The 24548-nt window shown below is 41.5% G+C and overlaps 1 protein-coding gene across 2 annotated transcripts; it reads left to right on the plus strand.

The window, feature by feature from the left end:
• Positions 1-24548, plus strand: LOC135939540 (homeobox protein six1-like). Of its 2 annotated transcripts, none has more exons than XM_065484003.1 (3): positions 1-866; positions 20102-20336; positions 22761-24548. In XM_065484003.1, exons 1-3 carry the CDS (start codon positions 16-18, stop codon positions 23007-23009), a joined length of 1335 nt encoding a protein of 444 aa, XP_065340075.1. In that variant the 5' UTR covers positions 1-15; the 3' UTR covers positions 23010-24548. The 2 variants fall into 2 exon arrangements, with proteins under 2 accessions (XP_065340075.1, XP_065340076.1); XM_065484004.1 differs by having other exon boundaries at positions 20105-20336.

A 24548-nucleotide genomic window follows, 5' to 3' on the forward strand; every position in this document is an offset into this window, starting at 1 on the left:
TCGGTCGGAGAACGCATGGGGTCGCGAGTCTGCCGGGCGCCGCCCTCTGCCTGCTGGCCACGCCTTTTCAGGTCTCGGATTTCCTTCGTGGACGCTGTTTCCATGACAACGTTGCGAGCGTCCGGCCCCCCGTACGCCGGTGGCGGAGCAGAGCGGCGCTCGCGCCGCCAGACGAGTCGGAGCGGCCCCGGCGTGCACACGGGCCGCGCAGTGATCACCGCAGCCAGCCTTCCGTCCAGCCGTGCAGCCAGCGAGCCGATGATCGTGATGTCAGACCCCACGGGCCTGATGGGGCCGCACTCGCCGAGCCCAATGTTGCCCTCGTTCGGCTTCACGCAGGAGCAGGTGGCGTGCGTGTGCGAGGTGCTGCAGCAGTCCGGGAACATCGAGCGCCTCGGACGATTCCTCTGGTCGCTGCCGGCGTGCGAAAAGCTGCACAAGAACGAGAGCGTGCTCAAGGCCAAGGCAATCGTTGCCTTCCACCGCGGCAACTTCAAGGAGTTGTACAAGTTGCTCGAGAGCCACACATTCTCGCCGCACAACCACCCCAAGCTGCAGGCCCTGTGGCTCAAAGCGCACTATATCGAGGCCGAGAAGCTGCGCGGACGGCCACTCGGTGCCGTCGGCAAGTACAGGGTGCGACGCAAGTTCCCGCTGCCCAGGACCATCTGGGACGGTGAGGAGACCAGCTACTGCTTCAAGGAGAAGTCGAGGTCGGTGCTGCGGGACTGGTACGCGCACAACCCCTACCCTTCGCCCAGGGAGAAGCGCGAGCTAGCTGAGGCCACCGGCCTCACCACCACGCAGGTCAGCAACTGGTTCAAGAACAGGCGCCAACGCGATAGGGCCGCCGAACAGAAGGACAGGTCAGTCTACGCTTTCATTAAACGACCTATTAATTGTTTTGAGGGTTGCGGCTCGTGCCGGCGCAACAACGGGCGTTCAAGTTTCTCGCCCCTTGCTGCGTAGGCAATTTGTTAAGCACAACGAAAATGTTTACAAACGAGTGAATTCCCATGATATTCCGGGGACTTTTCCTGATTATTTTAATGCGAAAAAATGAAACATGCACCAAATCCACAATTTCTGTTTCACAAATTCAAAACTGTCAAAATAAACTCATTATGTCATAAATTCATATCACGTTGCTCATATTTGGCGTAAGCAAATAAAAGCTCTTTTTCATTATTTTTTCATTTGAACTCGTTATCAAACGAATAAAAAGAAATCAAATGAAATATTATATCCTAATACAAACGCCCTGCCTGTCTTTGAACAAAGCAACAAGTCCTCAATCCTTCACCCTTTGACAGACTAAATGGCCCCAGTCTAAAAACAAAAATAAAATATTAAGAAAGCAACTATAGCGGAGCTTGGCTTTAGTCTGCAGGAGACCTCGCAGCTAGTCAGTTGAGACCGCGGAGGGAGCGAGTGTGTGTCTCTTTTGATGTGTTTACGGCGCTATTTTCGGTAACAATAACAAACACACAGAGCCATCAGAGAGAGAAAAGACAATTTCCTTTCTCCTGCTTGGCAAAATTTGACGCCAAGCTAAAAAATCGGTCTCACAAGATTTTCCGCCAATTATTTAACACAGCTATGGCAAAAAAACGTGTCTCCCCTATAAACTTTTCCAAATCGCATTTAGTTTGGTGCGTTTTTTCTCTCGTCGCGCGTTAACAAAGGAACGCTTCTGGCAAAAAATGCAGATGCGCGCAGCGAAATGCACAGCTGCCGGCCGCCGCGATCTGCGTGTATGTACCATTATCGCAGAAGTAATGTGGGTTGATTCACAGAGATTTATGCCTGAGCGTATTTAAGATGGAGTGCTGATAACGAAATGAATGGGGTGGCGACAAAGGCGGTCGAGATGGTGTCTCGATTATAATAAAAGCGCGCAGCTCTCTCTCAGCACTCGTTGCGCTCCACGCTCGGCTGCTATAGCCGATTATTTTATATCAAGTATGTATATATTATGTGCTCTGCGTTATTGCCCGTTATCAGATCATAAGCCTTGCTCTCGGTGCGTATTAAAAAAGGTTTATGTATTAGCGTGCGTATGCGATGGGTGGATGCGTATCGAGTGACACTTTCAGGGCGCACATGGCATCGCACTGATTGCTTCACCATTGCAAAAACGAGACAGCTAACCAATTATCATTGCTTCGATAGATGGCCTTTCGGAATGGAAATTTATTGCAATTATCATGCAGAGTTGTTGATCGGAATATACCTTTATCCTGATGAATTTTTTCAAGTCAACCTCAAGGGCAGACATATTATATCCATGATGAAAATGAATTTTTACCAAGGGAAACACAAGATTTAATATTTAAGAGCCCACGCCTTCCATCGCCATGACAGTTTAAATTTTTGTAATGGCATAGCTGAATTAAAACTGAGAAAACAAACTAATTTTTATCTGGTAACAAAATGTTGAGCCATTAAGTCAAATTCAAAAGCACCTGCACTTAATTAATTGTTCTAACTGAACGACATGAATTTACAGGATGTCATCCCATATTTTACAAAGCGATTTTCAAACAACAAATATCTATTGAGACAATAAATGTTATATAGGATGATTTACTCCCTATAATTGTTTCCCTCTTGCTAAATCCAAAAATCAACCGGTTGTTAACAACATTTCGCAGAACAATATCTTGTCATGAAGTGTCGTCCAAACACTCCGCCTCTTCAGAACGTATATGTATAAGCTAAACTGGTCGACTGTACGAAACGCAGTTGGAATATGAATGAAAAAGAATTTGCCTTAAGTAACAATTTCCTGATGAACGCGGCTTGCTGATGCGGTCTATTCAATTATTGGTGACGTCACGTGCTGCTGAGTTGACGTGTCTTATTCTTGCTCTCTAGCGCAGCATCTTTTGCAGTTGATCGGCTCACGCTCAGTTGCTGCTGCTGCTGCTGCTGCATGTGGGTTCACCCCGCGACAGACGTGCACGCACAAACGGCACTGGTGCCTGCCTTTATCACGAGTTTTATTTATGCGTCTTAATGCGGAGGGGGTCAGTCAGAGATCAAACAATAAAACAGTCACAAGAGAGTTTGGTGGTCCTCCTCCAACCGGCCGGCAGATAAGACCGCAGCTCAGGTTACAAAACCAAGAATTATTGCTTGACGAAGTTGTTAAAAATGCTGTCCTACATCGCGATAAAAAATACACGCATTTCTTGTGTGTTTTCTTTCCTTTTATTCGGGTTCGATTTATGAGACACCTTGGTTTCAGTCCCACTATAGCTGCATGAAGCACACCAGAATAATCTTTATTATAGCATGCGCACAGCAGATACATGGTCTTTTTTCAATAAACGACGCAGGATAATGCTTGTATTCTGAACAAAATTTCGTGGAGATCGTAAAATTCTGAATAGAACCCCCTCTGAATGAGCTGCTGAAGCGATAAATAGTGACTTCCTTCCCTTGCTCACGAATGCGCGATTTTTCCAATTTTTTTGCGAATGACACGAGCGCTGCTCAAATTGTGATTGCAGCAATCTAGAAAAATGTTACATTAGCCGGCTCACGCCTACGGCGGCAGTTAAATCGAAGGAAGTGGCAAAGAGCGAGAAATTGGAGAGGAAGTGGTTTTGCCGCTGCTCCTTTTCAATCGAAATCGCCGCTCAAAATGGCTCTTTTGATGAGGCCGTGGTGTGCGCGCGGTGGATAATGAAATTGAGCGACGATGGAGTGCTCCGCCCCTATTTTGTCATTACAACAGCGCGGCGGATATTGCCGGTTCCATATGCATCGATGGGCCAGCCGCGCACGAATGGGAGTCGTAAGCGCAAATCAACCCCCTATGCGAGAGCTGCGATCGCACCCCTCGATTGTGTGCATGCGGGGGCAAGGACCGTGACCGGAAGAGTGTCAAACTCGTCAATTTGACGAGGCAGCGAGTAGTTCCCGAGGGTTCTTTTCTTTCATTTGCGATAATCCAAGATGTTCCATTTCGTCGACACGTTGTCTCGTTAATCGATTCTGATGAGAGCTATTCATGAGGGTGATAAAGCGATAAAAGAGTCGAAATCTTAAGAGCGCTCAAAGAACAAGTACCATCGGATTTGTAGTAAATTGTTTGAGATTGGAGACATTTTAAAATCTTTTTAGCATTCCGGAAAAAAGGAAAAAAACTTATTGAACCTTGGGAATAAGAGCTAAATTAAAAAATCTAAAATCGTGTCAAGCTAATTTTAAGTCTCTATTTTAAGACGGTTCTTATCGAATTGTGTCATTGAATGCCTGAAATAAAAATTTGGTCGAAAATTATTTAAAATTTAAACCAGGAAAGAGGAAAGTTTGACGAGAGTTGTGTTTTCACTTTTTTGTTAGCTGCTTTAATAATCGATGTTAAATATTTCGCTTTAAATATTTTATACAACCATTCGCGTTGCAATTTTTCATTAAAAATAAAAATTAAGTTTTAATTAATTTTTAGCTCAAATTTTATTCGGGGAACGCATGTGTCCAGACCAGAAAGCAGACAAACTGGATTTAGCACGGTCGTTGGCAAGTTCCGCCTTTTTTCCAACTTCAAAGTGATAAATAAAACATCACAGCATATTATAACTTTTGGGAGCTGCTGCCGAAATAGTCGACTTTTAACACGTTTTGTGTGGCCCAACGGCAAATATTGGCCGACGCTGAATGGAGAAAACGCCTCTTTTTCGGTTGGTTACAGCCTTGATTAGTTGAGTCAACGGGCGGAAATTTAATGCAGGCTTAAACTTAGTGAAAAGCACAGCTGTATGTACCCAATTCGAAAGTTTGCAATTCAATTTTCCGCCACATGACTGCTATATTTGTGCGGACAAGGAATTAATGACCGCATCCGAGCCGCGACGGTGAGTTACAGGCGGCACAAAAATCCGCGTGTTCGGTGTCGTTTATGTATTTATTCAAGGGGCATTTAATGAGCCGCCTCTTCCTTTTCTCACGAGCTGGATCTCCTTATACTTGCGCGCATAAAATGACATTTTATGATCGGCGTCTGGTGTTTTCTGTGAGCTGTAAAAAGCGTGTGTATGATGGAAATTCTGTCATTCAGCTGCAAGGTTGGGTTCTGTTTGTTTTGAGCAGCTCTCCAAACCACACCTGCCTCCTGTATTGTAAAAGAAAATATTGAATCAGCTACAGCAACCTGGCGGCATAAAGTATATAGTGGTAAATCCATACAGCGGATGCTGGGCTGCTTGGGTCAAAGCAAAAACGGCATTCCCCGAAATTTATCTCAAACAAAAGCGTGGCATTAAAAATTCCAACCGCCATTTTCTGCCTCCCCGGAAGAGAGCATTTGTTTGTTTAATTCGCCCGAGATAATCGGCAATAAAAATGAAAAGCAATTTCGGCGCGCCGCGCAGCACGTATATATATGATAAAATATGCACCCTTGGCGGTTCGCATAAACATAATTAGAGCAGACTGCCGGGACTATTACATTATATTAAAAGAGAGAGAGAGAGAGAGAGAGAGAGAGAGAGAGAGAGAGAGAGAGAGAGAGAGAGAGAGAGAGAGAGAGCGATGATCAGATGAAGCCTTCAATTGCTGCCGACAACGAGCACGAATTTAATTACACGCCCTGCGCTGAAAACAGACCGAATATGTGTGCTTGCTTGCCGATGGGGGAGCAGCGCGGAGGCGGTGAAAATAAAATCAAGCGGCGGGCGGGCGCCTTCCTAATAAAACATACAACACGATGACAAGGGCTGCTGATAGTGCTGGCAAATATTCTCTTGGGGGAGAACAGTTTGCATTCATCCCTCCGCACAGCTCTCTTTTCAGAATTTTTTTATAATAAAAGCTGTTGGAAGACTATACGTCTTCGTTTTGCTCATTTATGTCATTTTAAATTCTAGCAGAGAAGTAGCTTAAATGTAGTTTTCCAGGAAAAAAAATTGAAAAAGTACTATTTATTTTAAAATTTGTTATGATCAACCGAATTTTGGGATCCTTGTCTGGCTTATAGATTCATGTTCGAGGCACGCGCTTGCCACTATTTTTTATATTCATTTACAATCCTGATCGATAAAGGTCTGTTTGCAAATAAACTTTGACAGGAGGCAAAAAAATCCATTTTGTTTTTAATTGATCGAGCTCACGTTTTATTTGCAAGCTTTATTTCCTTTTCTTGCTCTAACTTTCATAAGTAGGCTTTTCCTTATTTATATATAAAGCAAAAATAAACGAGTGTACTATTAATTATAGGAAATGCATAAGACTTTGCTTGAGCCTTAAAAATGCATTTGAGCTTAAATATTTCTAATATTTTTGATGCTCTTTGGGTATAAATAAATAAATTTAAAGTATGTATTATTTTTATTTGTTTAGTTATTAGTTCCGGTTGCTAATAGTAACTAAAATAGTTTAATTTAAAATATTGTTTTTTTGTTTAAAGAGGAATGATCCTGCTAAACCCAGTTCAATCCTTTACTGTTTTTGAATAACAATAATTCCTGTCTCAAATTGGAAATTTCATTTATTTCAAAATAAGTTCTCCCGTCACAAAGTATATACGATGTTGGAAGCAGACTCGAATTATTCCATCAATAAATCAAGCATTTAATTCAAAACTGCCGTCAAGTTGGTGAAACTTTATTATTCATTATAGCTTGGTACTGTTTTATTATTTTTATAGTCTATTTTTTTGGACAAAATAAACTAAAATACCACACACTGAAGTTGAAAACGGTAAAAATTTGCCGTCTACCTACGCTTAAATTAATATAAACATGCCAGTTCTTCACAAAACTGAATTCGGTAAATAGTGACAATTATATTTTTAATTCCAAAGCGCAGATACTTATTGTTAGTCTTTCAACGTGATATTTTTCTCGCATGTCCAGATGGGGAAGTAATTATAAGCTGTTCCTTTCAGAAACCTTGCAACTTATCTCAGCACATCTGGTCACCATACACACTAAAACATTTGCCCATTAATGACCCCCTGGTCGGGTGCATTGAAAGAAAAACAAATCGCTTCCTGCGCGGTCACTGCGCTGGATGAATCTGCGGTCATCCCAACGAAGACCGTTTCCTCACGTCAAAGAAAGGAAAAGCGCAGAAGTATAGTTGAAAAAAACAAATAAGGGACTCATCTGCTCCAGCAGAGATAATGCGTTGTGCGTGTCACGTGTGTTGTATGTGCGCGGCTTGGAAAAAGACATGTGGACGCGAGTTGCATAGCATGTGCGCTACCATTCATTTCGAGGGCACGCACTTTATTATTTCTGCGCGCGGGGTGCAATGCTCTTGGCTTGAAACGCGAGAAGACGATCATGTTCCAGATTTAGATTTGAACCCGAGCCTCTTCAAAGAGAGCGCCCGCCGAGCAGCCAGCGGAATGCGAATTGCACATAGGCAAGGCCCCTTGTGCCATTCAGATCCACCTGAGCTTGCAGAAAAGTAGCACAGAACAATTGAAAATAAATAAACAACAAACGAGCAATTATTGCTTTGTTCCATGAGTGAATGCGGCATGAAATCAAATTCGAAGAATAAGTTTTTGTCACATACTTTCGTGTATGGTAGCATCTGTTAAAATATTAATGAACTCTGCTAAGGATTTCGATTTTAAATCACCAATCGATGGAAAATATGCATTCATTTTTCTGAGAACAAATCAAAAAGAGGAGAAAAGAAAAAGTAAATAATTCTATAAGCAGCCAAAATAATGAATCTCGTTCCGTTCAGCACGATAACGCGAGGAAAATGTTTTTGCAGTTCAATTTCCCACCCACAACAATTTGAAACACCAGGAGTATGGCTAGTTTTAATTCTTATAGCTAATGCCTGTTTTTAACTCTATTGAAATTTTTCTAAAGAAAAATTCTGAAAGGACATAAAATACGCATTGGGAAATTCAAAGTATTAATATTTAATTCTATTTCGTTGATTTTGTTTAAGAAATACTTTAGTCCAGTTTTTAAACTCTGCTGTTTGAATTGGAAAAATGTTTATTGAATTGCTTTAAAAAAGTTGAACAATATTTCGAACTACACCTAATTTGAAAAACATGCAGTCAAATTAGTTATTACAGTTAAAATAAGTCTTTCTCTATTTCAATTTCTCACTCTTTCATAATTCTAATCAGCATATAAAAACGATTGAAAATGCTCAGCCGAAAAGTAGCAATTAAGTGTTACTCTATTCTCACCACACTTGGCAAGTTGGCACCAAATAATAATTAAATGCAAACAACCGGCAAAGAGTGTTTGATCATTAATTAAAAAGCAGAGTTGCCGGTGGCAAAAAGCGAGAGAGCATAAATTAAGAGCCATTAATCGGCTCCAGCAGTAAGCGGAGGATGTGCGTATTAAAATACCTAAACGCAATCTTGGATAAAAATTACACACCAAGGGATTACTTCACCTATGTATAAACACCGCGCGCAGCAATTAGACTTTTCACACCTTGTCCCCAATAATGCCTGAAACCTGTTATAGTTTGTCGTCTGCTGCGAGATCGTCCAATCGCAGCGGCACTTTAATTAATTGGGTTTCTCGGCACGCCAGAGACACGTATGCAATTATCCCTTTCGTGCATTTCGCCCAAAGGCGGCTTTTGCGCCGGTCCTCTATTTACATATTTTTAATAATTTGACCGTAATTGGTCTCAAGGTGTCCGCCTAATGAGGAATTTTGACCGATCGCCTCGCCAGGCTGTCAACAGTACACAGAGAGCCGCGCACCCTGTCATTTTCTGTTGCGAGTGAGCAGAAACGATCAGTATTTACAGGCCAATGTTATCCGCGCCCGAGGCGGAGCATTTCGTAGCTCTGTAATTTTGGCACATTTCGGCCTGTGTGAAATTGCACTACTTAACTAACAGCACTTTAATTCTCACCCGGCGTGAGTAGAGACATGAATTATACACTCTGTATAAGCAGCTTCAGGAAATGGTTTGCGAAAATACATATTACCGGTGAAATTGAGATCATATCTGCTGCGTAGATTTTTTTCTTCGGTATATACAATTGTTATTTCGTGAAAAGAGAGATTGGGAGATATGGTATGATATATCAGATAATATTTAACTAACAATCTGATGAGCTTATAGTTTTTCTCTTAAGTATAGTAACATGTAATTACCAACACAACTGACACTGGCCCAAGCTATACAATTAGGAATATTTATCAAGGGCATTATTTGTTAGAGAGTATACATGCCAAATAATTTTGTTAAGAAACAAAACAAATAAATTTAGAAAACACCATTGAAATAAAACTTGGTTTAATTTTGATAGTTTAAATAAACCATCCTGTTTCTTTAAAACGCCTTGGCTTGTGTTTGACGAAAAAACGAGGAAAATTCCAAGTAAATGCAATAAAAATGTTTTAATGAGTATAAGACAGAGTCAACAAAAATTTTATTATATCTATCTTGCTATTTATGCATAATGGTTTTGCGTGAAATTGCACTTTTATTTGTGCTCCTGAGGGGCCAGGCAGGCGTAGACGTAGAACCTCTTAGGAAGGAGTCGGGCTGCTGGTTTTCCCTTTTTCCCTTCACAATTGCACAAAAGAGAGGCGCGCGCGTTGTTATTCTTCCAGTCTGCTGGCGATGCATGGACTTGCGTGCTTGTTTACTACAATCGGATCACAATTACGCACGGCGAATTCCTCGAGAGCCTCTCGTCGTCGCCTACACACAATGCGGCCCGCGCACAAAAATACTACGAACGCAATTTCGTCCCATCGAGTAGGCATGGCCTTTTCCAGCCTCTGCATAGTTTCTTAAGTGGACCAATATCGAAAGTTCAAGTGACCCTCGTGCGCTGCGAAACAGATACTTTATTTGAGCTTTTTATCAGGCAAAAATCAATGCCCCGCGATCGGTAATTTCGATGCTTGCTCCAGCGGAAAAATATTGTTTTCTGCTGCTTTGAGTTTGACAAGACAAATGGAACCTGAGATGGGCTGTCTGCACACTTTGTGAGGAATTTGATACTTTACCTGCCGAAGTTTTATAGATCAACAGTTTCTTACAAATTTCCGAAAAATGTAAAAACATTTTCAAACAATTGGGTAACCATTATTTAAACTGTCACTATCTGCGTCATTTGATGTTTACAACGAAACAATTGCAAAAACACCAACGCTGGCCTATAATCACCGATTCTAGAAGCCCCGTTTCTACCTGCTGTAACTAAGCCAAAAGCCATGTTGGGCACGTGCATGCAAACTGATGAAATTTACGACCGCTTATTGGCAGCATTAAATTAGAATTGTATCAAGCGACGCAATTAAGCTCCCGGATGAGGAGCACTTCTATTATAATAGAAGTGTGTGGTATGAGTAAACATCCGAGCGGTTGTTGCACAGGCATATGGGCCACGCCGAGAGGGATAAGTGTAAAATTATCAACACACACGCGACACATTTGCTGCTCGCTTAATCGTTTCACAATTAAAATAATTTAAGGTGCAGCAGTTGCGACATTTATTTTAAGAATCGGTGCGCAATCCTTGCCTTTGTAATTAAATCATCAACAGCTTCAGAGTCCTGAGATAACTGTTTCTCACTGCGGTAGAAGATGAGTGATTTATTTTACACTAGCATGACTCAAGGGTGGTTCTATAGAAACGCACCATTAAATGTTTTAACGGTCAGTGTCGGGGGGTTTGAAGGTTCTTTTATTAAAAAAGAATAAAAAAGTAAGGGATTTAATAACCAGTGTATTTTTGGAAAATATTCCTGGAAAATTAGACTGGAGAAATTCATACTCTACAAGCTACACATAGAATTTGCAACTTTACCGGGATTTTGCATATGCAAATATGAAAAAATCCCCCGTCTAGCGCGTCAGTCTGGCCGAGAATAAGGGCAGTAAGAGTATCTGGTGAACAGCAGCAGCCACACTAGCGGCGGATAGAGCAGCTCGCATGAGAAGCGAGATATTCTGGTGTCACAGCATCAGCGCGCACCAGCCCCGGGATCTTTTATAGACGTCATGTGAGCCAGCGAAGAAGAGCTGCTCTATCTTCTAACATGGCCCCCTGCGCACTGAAACCGATACCCCCCGCTAAAACGCACACATAAAAATAAATTTCACGTCCGATACGTCAAAAAACGGGCCGCGTTGACAGCAGCAAACAGCCCCTTAAAAACCCAAGCAAGCGACTGCGGCGAAAGGCACGCAGTTAACGCAGCATTCCCGGCGCTTTCTTCCGCTGTTTGTTTTGCACCCGGAATTTATTTCCATCGCGACGCAGCTCGCGCGGTGAAACTCGAAACCCAGCAGGCACACCACGCGGGAGGATCTGCAAGTCTGCTGGAGGTGGATGATTTCGGTTTTAGCACTGCGATCTACATAGTTAATTTTAAAGTTATTTCTATCATATGAATCAAACTGTTTGCATAATTTTCCTCTTTTATTGCAAAAATTACACCAGCCTTGTAAATTAATAACCAAGTTTAAAATATTAATTTCTAGCATGAAATGATTCCTGATAAAATTAAAAAAGGAAATATTTCGCGTTGCAAATTGACTGTCATGTTAATTTCTTATAGCGAAAAATTGACCTTCAGGAGCCGTGCAAATAGTAAAGTCTCTGTTGTGAATAATTAATGTGTGAATGGTGTCAGGTAGCAGGATATTGGAATCAGAAAGTAGTGAGAGTATCAGTTACCTATTCTGGTATAGTAAAGTGCCTGATCAGAGCACGATCAACTTTTAAATTTGCAAAAACTCAAATTTACTAAACCTTAATAGTTCTGAAACCAAATATTGAATTTAAAAAATGATACTTCCTGCAGTGTTTTTAACCGTGGCACATTTAAAGAATAGGCAACCAGCGCGTCACGTATGTCATGGTGTTGCATATCTGACATAACTCAAATCTCGGATAATTGTTTTAAGCAACTTCAATGGATAATGATGACACCTTTGTCTACAAAAAGCAAGAGTTTAACGAAAGAAAAATCACATGGAATCAATCAGTGGCCTAATTGCAAACCCCCTTGAGCACTCTGTCAGCGGCGAGGCGAATAGCAACACTTGATATAGAGTCGTGCGTGATTTAGCCTGCACGATTAATTTGACTTGCAATGAGGAGCGTGCCAAAATGAATCAGAGCGCTCACAAAGTTTGCGCAAAGGCGATGAGATACGTTTCGGGGACGGGATAATGAGCTGGCGAGCGTGACGCAATTACGCGGATGCAATTAGCGCCGAGATTTTGATACCGCCGCGCGCGCAGGGAAGACGGAAAGTCGCGGAGAAAGAGAGAAAGAAAGAAAGCAAAGGGGGCTCAAAGTCATGATGCACGTAGCGGCCTGTTCCGCGGCTGCCGAGATAAATGATCTTAAAAATAGACGCTCTAAATTTTCATCGCCGAGCTGGTGTAGAGTTCTCCTCTGGTCTCTGTGTGTGCCGCTCGAACCCGGAGAGCCCCGTCTCACGTGTCTCAAAACATTAGATCAAATGGGCCAGCAGTTAAGAGCTCATTCCCCAGCAGCGCAAGTCGTATTTAAACTCTCGCACTCGCCGCCCGCCCGAGACTGACTAAAAGTAGCTCCCGATGGTTTGTGAGCAGAGACTCGTCACTCATGCCGGCACGCACTGCTAAAAACACCAAACTCTTTTGAAGCGCCTTTTTACGGCGCTCATATTTTTACTGCACCATTAGGCGATGCGTGGCGTGCGACTCGCAGTTCCTTCAACTGCTTCGTCCCCAAAATACCAATTTAGGCAAAATAAAGTGCACTCTACACCTCAGAAAATTTATTTGTTTGGAATGTACACCTATCTGCGTGTAAACTCAACGAAAGTTGGATTAAAAATATCTTGGTAGTAGGATGTCAAACGAAGCCTATTTACAGCGTTTGAGGGATCTTATATATAGATTTGGACTGTGGTGTAAAATAATGTAAAATGATTCTACGATTTATCTTTTATGCTGTTCAGAAACTACCATCTCATCTAATTATTACGAGTTGCGCTTTTCATATAATTTTCTTTTTGTGGAACCGACACTCGTCTTTTAATCTCTCTCAAAATTGATCGCAGTTGGCTCAAAGGCTGTCAGAAAACTTCCAAATGAAATTAAAATCGAGTTTGCCAAATGCAGGGAAGCTTTTGCAAAAAATAAATTCAAATTCACTTTATGCTGGGCCATCATGGCAACTGGTGAAATTGGAAAGGTAATTTGAAGAACTCTCCTGGTTTGACTTGTATCAGGAAGCGCTAAATTGAATATAAATGTCAAAATTATCATTTTTAGCTTGAGAATTTTTGTATGGGAGGGTTAAATCATACGGAAGGTGATTGGCGGGGTTGATAAAATTTCACTCGTATACTCTTTTTAATATTACTCATCAATGAAAGACGGACGTTTCCAAGGATCGCTGATTTAAGAATTCTCCGCAGCTGATATTGTGGTTATGAATTTTGTTGAGGTAAAGTACTGCTGATGAAGCGCGTGCGAGGCCGAAACAGCCGCTGTACATTACGAGAATGTGTTATTCAAATTTTTAATCTCGGGAATTTTTCTCTACTACATTAAGGTGGCCATCCAGAATTAATTTCCGCGCAGAGCAGAGCCATTCATTCAATTTTAAATTATCCTTAGTTGCTTTTTTACTACTTAAAAAAATCATCGTAGCCAGCCAACATACCACGTTTGTTCAAGCATTATTTGGCAGAGCAGACAGAAGCTTCTGGTAAATTTGAATTTTGGTTTCGACCGAAATGACAAAAATATAAAATTGCTGATTCTTGGCTTGGACTTGTTTAAGTATTTATCTCACAGGTCATTTAAAGTGGAGTGCATGCGCGCGTTTTGTTGTTCAAGCCATCTTTTCACTGCTGCTGGTGCTTTTTGAAATCGGAGCTGCAACTGGATACTCGCCCGGTGCACTTGTGTATGCACTTTTTCTCAGCTTGGGTATCGCATGGCCGCGCCTTTCATTCATAAAAGTACACACAGCGCGTGGAGCCGATGAGCCCGCCGCCACGAGATGGAAATCGCGCTGCATGTGCATGCACACGCAGTTTTGAGAGCAGAACGGTCGTTTGCACTTTGTTTGTTGCGATAAATTATTGGTGTGCACATCGCGCCTGCTGGCGAATCGAACGAATAGCTTACAGACAAGACGATCTGCGAGCCAGAGGAATGGCGCCGACCTCGGTGCTATCGTGCGTGACAGACGCACCTGTGTCGCCGTTTGACTCGCAATCAGGGGGGTCGGTTTGTCACTGCGTAATGAGTTTCACAATCTGACGGAGGCAATCAATTCGCTGTTAAACACTCGGATCAATTTCAAAAGATTATCAAACTATCGTTTTTGGTTTGCTACAAATAATTTCCTTGGAAAAAATTAAACAATCAATACATTATTTCCACTAATGCGGAATATAATTAAATAAAAAATCAATGAGTGGTTATAATCTTTTAATTATTGATTAGATTGTGTGGTTTAATTTAGCAAGCATTATTTTGCATTAAAAAGGGTTTTTTTTGTAAATTTAATTGCAAGACAAGAAAAATATTATTTATAGATGCTTCAAATTGGAAAAATTCTAATTTGATTGAATTTATTAGAAGTTATTACATTTTAAAGCCACAAATACAAAACACACGAAAGTGGCCGAAAAATACCCAGTTGAGAAATATCCGGGCCAACCTGTCAAAAAGATTAATATAGCTGTCACCCTAACTCAAGGGATTTTCGTAGTGTTTCACATCCTTGACCTGCTGATATGTGTGTAGTTGGTTGGTCTTCATCCACAAGGAAAAAACAAATCCCAATCAGGGGCTGGGAAAACAAACGGATTACGGCCTGGCTTATGCGGTGTCGACCGCCGGCGTATTATGACAAAGCGAAACTCGCGCCACAGCTCAGTTTGCTCCCAAATTAAAAAGCCGTGCATTCTAATCAGCCGAAGGGAAGAAGCTCTACCGATGATCCCCCAGCTTGCTTGTCCTCTCCCACACACAAATTGCTCACAGCCAAAATTTGTCCGGCTTCAGTGCTCCTTGACATGAAATGAATATGTGCACACGTGAGAGAGAGGTGCTATCTGCATGCGTGTGTGCTATATGCACCGCACACCACAGAGCACAGACAGAAAATGATTAATCCCTGTGTAAGCAGGGACAGCTGTTCGTGAAAATTCGTAATTTTCCCACCAAAAGAGGCACAGCTGCGTTGGGCTGAAGTGAGTATCGATTCGAGTTGTGCGCTTGAGGAATGTTGCCAGACGGGAATTTGACCAGTTTGATGGGTTTCACCCTCCCAGTAATTTTTACGTTGGTTTATTGAATTTTTTATTTAACAAAAGATCAAATGGAATAAAATATTCAAAACTCATTTGGGCGCTAGGAATAAATCAGTTGGTTGAATGTTTCATTGTAGATTAAAATAGCAATATAGCTAACATCAATTTGTTTCTTTTTAAACAAAATTTAGCTGTTTTTCATTGCATTAAATTAATTATAGCAAAATATTTAAATAATTCATTCAGGTTTTCATTTTAAACTTTTGCCAAACAGTAGTTGTCTTTTTTGCACCTTTTATTGTTATTGTTTTATATGATACGATATTTCAAAGCAAGATCAAGATAAATTAAAATCTCCTTCATTATAGGAGACCTTCAGATGCAGAGTAAACAGCTCAATAACTTTGAGTCATCTCATAATTATGTGTTTTTAGCACAAAAAAACATTTGTAAATCGATCATGCAGATCAAAGCTACACTTCAATATCTTACTTCAAAATATTGGCCACTGTAAATGAGCAAACTCAACGGAAAATTGATTGATGAAGTCTGTTATGACAAATGCCTTTGTGATATCAACCAAAGTATAATCACATAACCTATAGATTAACTTGACACAGATTAAAGAAAACCGATTTCTTCACCTATATGTGGTAATAATTTAATTTGGTCAAACGTATAAGAGCTCACGTGGAGCTCTGTGCATATTTGCGTCGGATAAAATCAATGTCTCCGTGAGAAAAGATGGCCGTCGTGGAAAATTCACAACCGCGAACGCTGCTGGCTAGTGGATGGCAAGGGAAAAGAAACACACGGCAGAGAGAAAAGGGAGCAAAAAGCGACGGCAGAGCAGCAGCCGGAGAGAAAGAATAAAGCAGAAGCAGCGTGCATTCACGTTGTTTGTTTCATAATGAATAAAAATATAATAATGGCGTCCTTTAAAGGTTGATATTTGATACGATTAAAAAGATAGTCAGCGCAGTGGCAGCGGCCCATATACGTATAGATATGTACGTGTACATCGGCGCAGTGCAATGAAAGAGCAGCCATCCATCCAGCAGCATCACAGACATAATCACGCAACCCTCACGAAAAATAAGTAGCAGAGACATGGATGCATCTGAAACTCGATCCGAATCAACCTGAAAAATACACAACGCGCACACACACTCTCGCTCCAACGTATATAAACGGTGTGTGCACAAATATACGCGTATAATCATGAAAATAATTCATCATCATTCGCCTCGTCAAGGTGCTGGTGGAGGAGGAAATTGATTTATTTTTCGGACAAAAAAGCGGCGTGTCATTAATTCAACAATGAGGCCGTCTCGGGTGTCAGTCAGTCGGCCCAGCCAGCGAGCGGCAACTCAATACCGGCCGGGCTTTTCGAGCGCCCTACTGTAATTTCTCCACTTTCCATGCTAGCTGAAACGCTATCCATTTGAAAAGTCAATTGAGCGTCTCATGTGCGCTCTAATTTGATGGGTTTCTGCTGTTCGGTGTAATTTGTGCGGCTGCTGCGATATTCGATAATCATGCGAGCGGCCCGCGGGGTGGCCCGCGTTCCAAAAGCAAATCGACGGAAACGAATTTTGCGCCGAAAAGTCGGTGTCATTGGTGCCCAGGTACTTGCAGCAATTGTGCGTCGGTCCGCTTTGAAGTCGACTTATTCTCACACCCCGCTGAATGGGGTGCTGCAAGCAAGGGTGAACTTTCGCTTTGTGCTCGCCCTTTGTCCTCAACTGAAGGCTGGAGACATTGCACGCGGCTGCTTGACTTTTTCTTTTGTCCAGAGTCTCGTGTTGAGTCAACGGTTTCTTTTGCGGACGCAAGGAAATTAGTCAACAGAAGGAACTCTCCCAGTCCATTATATTTTAAAATTTTTGTTTTCTGGTTTTGTTATTTTTTTCGCTAAATATTTACAAACATTTTTATGTGATCGTCTGAAGTAATTCCCCAGGAACAATTTGTGTCCTCAGTTAACTTTGTGGCAAAACTACACTCCTTTTTACTTTCCCCCATTTTTATTAGTTTTTGACAATAATAGACCATATATCTTGGACTTTATTAAAATCTTTAGCTTCCTAAAAAAACGGTTTTTTGGTCAGCTCTCCTTTGAAAGTATTTGACAAGGATTTTTAATTCAATGGTTATTGGCTATTGTGGCTCGATCATCCCGAAAATTAAAAAACAAAATCTTTAGAATGCCTGAAATGAAAATTGTTGTGTCAACCAAAGACGAATAATTTGATTGCAAGAAAAATATTGATTTTTCATTCCTTAAATAATGCTGGCTGAATCAGAATTCAAAAGTTGAGCAACAGCTTGTCTTACAATTTATGAACTGTCTAATTCCTGATCCGGTATTGTTATACCACCTGTAATAAATCATCGCGAGCGTCTCTTAATGATTAACTTTGACAGATACGTCGATCTGTACACGAGTGAAATGCTGTTTTCATTAGGATGGTAATTTTCACAATTCTTCATTGTGACTGTTTTTTAATTTATTTTACTGGCAAGTGCATAGCAACAGAACTAAAGATTTTCAACATGTGTAGCAAATTAAATGTCCTCCATGAATCGATCGCTAAATCAACAAACGAATACTGCATTGCGCGCAGTAAATATAACAATTTTTTAATTAACGTGAAAAGGGTAGATTTTTTTAACTAAAAGAAGTAGTGTTTTCAAATTCCACTGGATTGTCTGCAGGACTTAGAGTTTTGCGAATTTCTTTAATGAAGACTACTTCCCAAGAGCGATTTTCGCAAACAATGTAAAGCTTATATAGCGACATTGAAAACGCAAGACAAAACGGCCAAGCGCCCCTCTCAATGTTCCTCCAATCAACCTGTTGTCGCCGTTCGTTATAGGGATGCTGGCATCAAAAGGAAAATAATTTCCTCCTCTCATTATGTCTACCTCATTCACGGCTCCTTTGTCTTTGCCTACTCACTTATGCTCAATATACACGCAGCAGATATTCTGGGCAGAGAGCCGGTTGGAAAAGAAAAGGCTGCGCTCGTCTGGACGGCGGCAGCGGCGGCGGATGGATGGAGGCCCCGCATGCAGAGAGGGGGTGGCCCCTGGTCTCTCTCTCTCTCTCTCTCTCTCTCTCTCTCTCTCTCTCTCTCTCTCTCTCTCGCTCACTCACATGTGGTGAAACCTGATACGGCCCCCGACGCCCTCCTCCAGCCTCTCACAGGCCTTCCTTGTCTTTGCTAAGCCTGCTTTTTTACAGCGCGTTAATAATTATCCCTGCGATAAACACGGCTCATGTGCGTCTGACGACGAAAAACATGCGCGTTCGCTCAGCTCTCGCAAAGCCAGCCAGCAGAGCTATATAGCTGGCTGCTGCCGCCTCGGAAAAAAAATTGGGCTGGAATTCCTGCTCGTCCGCTGAGCGACAAGAAGTTTGTCCTCCAATCCAGCCGAGATAATTTAATCTTTTCATTTTCATCAACACAATTTTGTTTCCTGCCATTTCCCTTAGCGGTGAACGAAAACGCCTCGTGATTTACACCAGAGTAGCTCCAAGCACCAGCCAATTAGGGGTTTGGCCACGCGAGCACTGCAGTTACAAGAATAGTTACGGATTTAAAACCATATGGCACTAGAAATGAATGTAGAGTGTTTTTTTTTAAATTGGGGCCTGTAGAAATTTAAGACCTCAAGTAGTTTTTGGAAAAGCCTGTCATGCAAAGAGGACTCAGCCAACTGTGTACGAGCCACGCCAACCGCCGGATAAAAGTCGAAAACATTTAAAAGTGCTTAAAAAACCTCTGTGTTAAACAAAAAATCTCAGGAAGAAATTAAAAGAAAAGTGTTAAAAACTTTGGGTAAAAATGCCGTTATTTTGCTGTATATTACAACAACAAACATACCAAAAACATTCAACCCTTTTCTGTTTGTTGTGTTAGAATAACTTCCAATTTTTGAGTGGATTATAGCGTCCCATTTCCCATTGTCAAACTATAAAAATGCAGGTGACGGCGATCCAAAACGCCGTTATTTTGCTGTTTATCATATCATCAATCTAATTTTTCAATAAGTGTAAGCGTGCGAGTTTCACTTTTAATTCAAGTCTTAAAAAAAGATTGCCTCTTATGATAGCCACAATTTTATTGATTTCCAATTTGTTGTTTGCGTTCTCGGCTGCGATTTCTCCTCGTGATATCGTCCCTTGTGTGTATTATTTAAAAGGCGGCGAACAAAACACGCAGGCCGACAGAGAGGAGAGAAAACTCGGAGCAATTTTCCTCGGCGGTTGTAATTTGCACAAAAATCGCCGGCCCGCCTTTTGTATCTGCGCATCTCGGCTGGTGTAAGAAAATATTATTTCAACAGCCCCATTATCGAATTCATTTGGCGCACCGCGGGTAATAACAGGCCTGCCGCTTATTGAAATAGACTAACGCCCAGGGGAAGGGTTAAATCACCGGCCGAGTGACTGCCAAAGGTGTTGATGATCCGCGCTGCTCTGCTCTCGCTCGTAGCAGCCACTTGCCAGCATAACGTATGGCTCGGGCTTGCAAATTCGCGAGCTAATTAAAAAGGGCCCGTCTCGTAACTCAGTCAGTTCGAGTTTAATGGCCACGAGTAATAATAATAATAATAATAATTGCTCCTTGTTTTCGCGCGCTTCGGCCGATGATTTATATTTGCATTTCCTGCAGACAGCTCGCTCCGTGTTTTAGAATTTAAATCATGAGTCGAGTGAAATTATGACATTGAGGGATTATTTCGCCTTTAATTATACTTCCCCCTGCACAGCCTTGTCTTGCATCGAATAAAAAGTTTGCTTAAAAGCTTTGGATCCACGCAAAAACCATAATATGTTGTATCACATTTTGTTTCAGCAGTGGCCGTGGTTCAGCAGCTGACGGCGAGAAGGGTCACAGTTCAGCGGCGGCCAGTGCAGCTTTGGACTCAAGTTCAGATTCAATCGACGCTTCAGACCACAAATCCGTCCTAGACTCGAGCTCTGGACCCCAGTCAGTTGGCAGCGTCCTTGGTCCTTTGACCTCAAGGACGCCCACGTCCGTCGATTCAAGACACAAGCTTGACGAATTCTGCTACACAAGGGGACTAATGGTGAGCCCTATTTTATTTCAATATTTTTAATTTTATTAGGAGAGATATTATGATACAGACCGGAAATTGAAAAATTAATTATTATTTCACAGTCTGATTGATCCTGTACCAAATTGTCCGAATATACCAAACAGTAAAAAAGAATTCTGGTATTTTAGATGTTTATGAGACGAATTTTTTTCCTCAGGTAATCTGTAATTTTTAACTGTGCCCGCGAGTTTATTTAAAGCTCTATCCAAATTTTCTAAGAGAGATTGTATTTTCACTGAGGATTTCTGACGATGTGACGGGGGTGAGCGCGGTTAATCTGAAAGAAACTTGACCTGATGTGGATTTTTCATTAACCCTTGTCAAAAGCAAATATTGATTAGTTTGATGAGCTGAATGAATGTGCACATTTTCTCTATACACGTTCTTGAGCGTCTTTGGTCTAACATGGCCTGCATGCCTTGACTGTCACATGAAGCGCAAACTCTCAAAATCGAAGTGGCCAATGACAGACGCGCGGCGCACTGCGAGCTTATTTAGAAGCCTGTGCTTTCGATTCCTTTGTTTTGAGAGATGAGACGTCAGGAGAAAAATTACGACAAGATGAATAATTCGACACGTGACTCAGCCGAATGGGCACAACACGTATTAATATATAACAAATGGGCAACGCGGCGGCGAGAGAAATACAATTTGAGTTGTTTGCATCACGCCCTTGTCCCGCGATGCGTGTTTTAATTACAAGTCGGCCGCGCGATGATTAGGGCAAACCGATGTTAATTTAGCCGCCGACATCATCAATCATGCGCCTGCCGGACTTTTCCGCTGCCCAGAGATCAACACGGCCGATTTGGCCTGCGGACCCCGTTAGCACCGAATACACACACTCACTCTTTCAGGGGGCACGGTATATGGGCTAGAGTACGAGATGAAAATGAGAGGAGCCGAAATTCGACACCGCGCGCAGCTCTCCCGCTTTTTATCATGCAAATGGCAAATACAAGACAAACTGGTTATTATTTGACAAAACAGGATCATTTTTGGGCGTCGCGCTGCTTGTGAAATTTTTATTTGCAAATTATCAAACAGCTACTTGCATGTCAATTTGCGCCCCCGACTCCTGCGGATATCTATCTTTTATACATAGAATAGGGACGAAATTCATCTTCTCATTCTTTTTCTCATCGTCTGCCACACAAAATATTTTTTCAACGGGCACTTTTTATGCGTCTGGTGCGACGGGAACTGGCCAACAAGCTATTTTTCGATAGGAGGCCTTTACTGGTTTGACCTCTCGCTTTCTCGGGCGTGAAATTCGTATTGGCACGTAGTGCCCCGGCGCCGAGCACTCGTTTTCACGACCAAAACAACAACCAGGTATGAGCCAGAGGTGTGCTAATACCTTTTTTTCTCTAGAAATCTGGAATTAAGTTTTACTAATTTAATATACCGCAAAATATTTTGACTGGAAATTAGTTGCGAAAGTCTATTTGGTTGTTTTAGAAGTGCAATGTGAAAATTGAGATGGGGATAAACTGTTAATTTCGCATTATGTTTAACCTTTTTTTAATATATGAATTTTTGGGTTATTATATTTTTCATAGTATCTTAAAATATGTCTTTTTATTGATATCCATCATGACTGGAAAGTTCTGCCTCTCACTATAGCTCGTAAACATCTGATATATAAATTAGTCCACAATCGCCAGGATATTAAAACGACGAGATGTGTTTGTTTGTCTTTCCACGTTCAAGTAGGTATAAAATTAGCCGGGGGGTTTCTCACAAAAAATCTGAAATGTATAAACCCGTTGGGATTTTTTAATTGGCCGCTGCGTTGGCGGATAAGTATGCTATAAATATATGATTCTGCTGTCCTTTTTGTTGCATGATCCTGCTTATTGGTTGGAATAAAATGCATACAACAAACATAATAACCAAGGAAAAATAGGTCAAATCCTATAAATAGTCCAACAATTAGAATTATAACAGACGATGAATGTCATTTTTTTTCACCCTGTCGTCTCCGTCAAGAATTTTGACCACTCTCATTTTCCAGCGATTATTTAATGCGTCGACCATATCTTAATATTACAGAAGTACGCTAAATATAAAAGTTTGTATCCAAAAAGTGTGATTCTTCAACGTTTGTAGCCTTAGAGCTCAAGATTAACTTCCATTATAAAATAGGCGACAAGTAAATGTTTCGAATTGAAGTAAAGCAGGGGACAGACATTTTTGTAATTTTGACCGTATATTTTGTAGGAAATTCCCTGGCAGCGTGCTTTTGGATGTTAAAATATTTCCCAACAAAATTAAATTTTTGCTTCACTTTGATTACAGATAATTATTTTGCTATTCTCTTCAGGATGAACAAATATTTTCATCACAATTTGATGTCACTCTCTGACGATTTTTCTTTTCGCTTGATTTCAGGAGGCGTCCAGCGGGCACCACACCGAGCTGACCGGCTACCCTGAGGTGAAGCCGAGCGTGGCCAGTCTACAGGCGACGGTGATGTCGAATGCGGCGGTGGCCGCGGCCGCATACCAGTCACAGCTGATGGCCCGCGGAGCGACGGCGGCCGGAGCGGCGGCCGGCGCCGAGGGAGCGACCAGCGCCGGCCTCCTGGGGGCGGCGCACCACGGCGACGTGACCCTGCTGCAGGACTACCACACCTTATGACAGTGGGCGGCCGGCTACGGGTACGGCCAGTGAAGTGGATGCTCGCCTGCGGCCCCCGCGGCCCGTCTCAGCAAGCGCGGGGGCCGCCCCCGGGGGCGGGCCTCTATCAGGACTCCCACCTGTTGGAGTTTTAAGTTATTGCAGACGACGTTGCTGCGAGAGTTTTAGACAAGCGTGTGATGATCTTTTATAAACTCTCTCCGAGCTGACGACCATCTTCAGGGAGGCCCTTTTCCGCTACAGTGGCGCCGTTTTGGAAGAGCGTGGACACTGGATATGTGCACTTTTCTCTTCTTTTACTTTGTGATATGTTGGTGAATTTTACTCAAGAGCAGAGCGGTGGAAACTTGATCTGTTCGATGGATTTTTTTATTTCTGCGATTTCTGCCAAAGTGTGTTGAAAATAGTTTTGATGTCTTTCTTTTGTTTTCCGAGCTCATAAAAGTTTATAGTTGTTGGAGGAAATTTGAAAAATTTCTTCAGACCTTGTTATTTATATTCTTCATTTTGCACAAAATCTGCTAAAAAGACACAAAAATTCCTTACATATTTTTTTTTATCAATTTTTAAAGTCAATTTTAAATTAACCTGATACCACTGCTCTGCCGAAAAAGCCGAAACATTATTTTAATGGCCTGGAATAAATAACGAGAGAGAACATGAAGTGTGTGCTCCTCTCTGATAAATAATCACGACTCTGTATACGAGACAAGTAAAACTTTCGAGCCCTATTTCCTATTGTACGATGTTAAGTAGAAGGTTCAACTCCCTCAAACACACAATTTCAAAGATTTTAATCGCAAAAGTATGCAAGACATTTAAGAGCTCAAATTTTAATCTTCGTCGATAAATACACGCGCACTGCATCCACAGTCCCACCAAATATTAATCATTTCTCTACTAAATGATATTAATCAATTCGCACAATGAGATTGAAAACACTTATTACCAATCAAAGGAGTATTAATTGCTCTCTCGATAAATTTTAAGCTTTCACGACCAAATATTGAGTGGTTAATTAGTTAACTGTCCTCTTATGCGTCAGGAATTCAATCAGCGTGACATAGTTCATGCTTACTTGTGTCTGTCGCGGAAAAATATCACATGACTCATTTCTGGACGTCCTTGGGAAGAATCAAGAATGTCGCATAAAACTATGCTTATTGCTTTTGACTTTGAACGACTTTTCTCCGCTTGAAAAATCGCTAGTTCTCTGTTTATGTAGTTTTTTTTTAATGGATTGCTGAATAGCGCATAGAAAATCCTCAGATGTCGAGATTTTGTTGATCGTTGGAATAAAATTTACATTTATATATGCGTACTTTTGTCTACTGTTGTTGAATCGATTTAATGGCACATGCGTCGAACTCTCTACCCTTAGGTAAAATGACTATATAGACCTGTAGCTGTACACTGGCAAAAATACGGCACTCTGTCCTCTTGTAAAATAGCTGAAAAATTAATTTATTCTTCTCTATATATACATGTGCTACTCTGAAACATCAAAAAACAATAAAATTAGAGTAAATGAAAGACAAA

This window comes from Cloeon dipterum, chromosome 3 (genome assembly GCF_949628265.1).
Source record: "Cloeon dipterum chromosome 3, ieCloDipt1.1, whole genome shotgun sequence".
NCBI lineage: Eukaryota > Metazoa > Arthropoda > Insecta > Ephemeroptera > Baetidae > Cloeon > Cloeon dipterum.

Excerpts from the sequence above, each read along its gene's own strand:
- LOC135939540 (XM_065484003.1), top strand. The coding sequence starts at position 16 with ATGGGGTCGCGAGTCTGCCGGGCGCCGCCCTCTGCCTGCTGGCCACGC. Across the intron at positions 867-20,101 it reads GCCGCCGAACAGAAGGACAG|CAGTGGCCGTGGTTCAGCAG; the intron begins GTCAGTCTACGC and ends ATTTTGTTTCAG. Across the intron at positions 20,337-22,760 it reads GCTACACAAGGGGACTAATG|GAGGCGTCCAGCGGGCACCA; the intron begins GTGAGCCCTATT and ends GCTTGATTTCAG.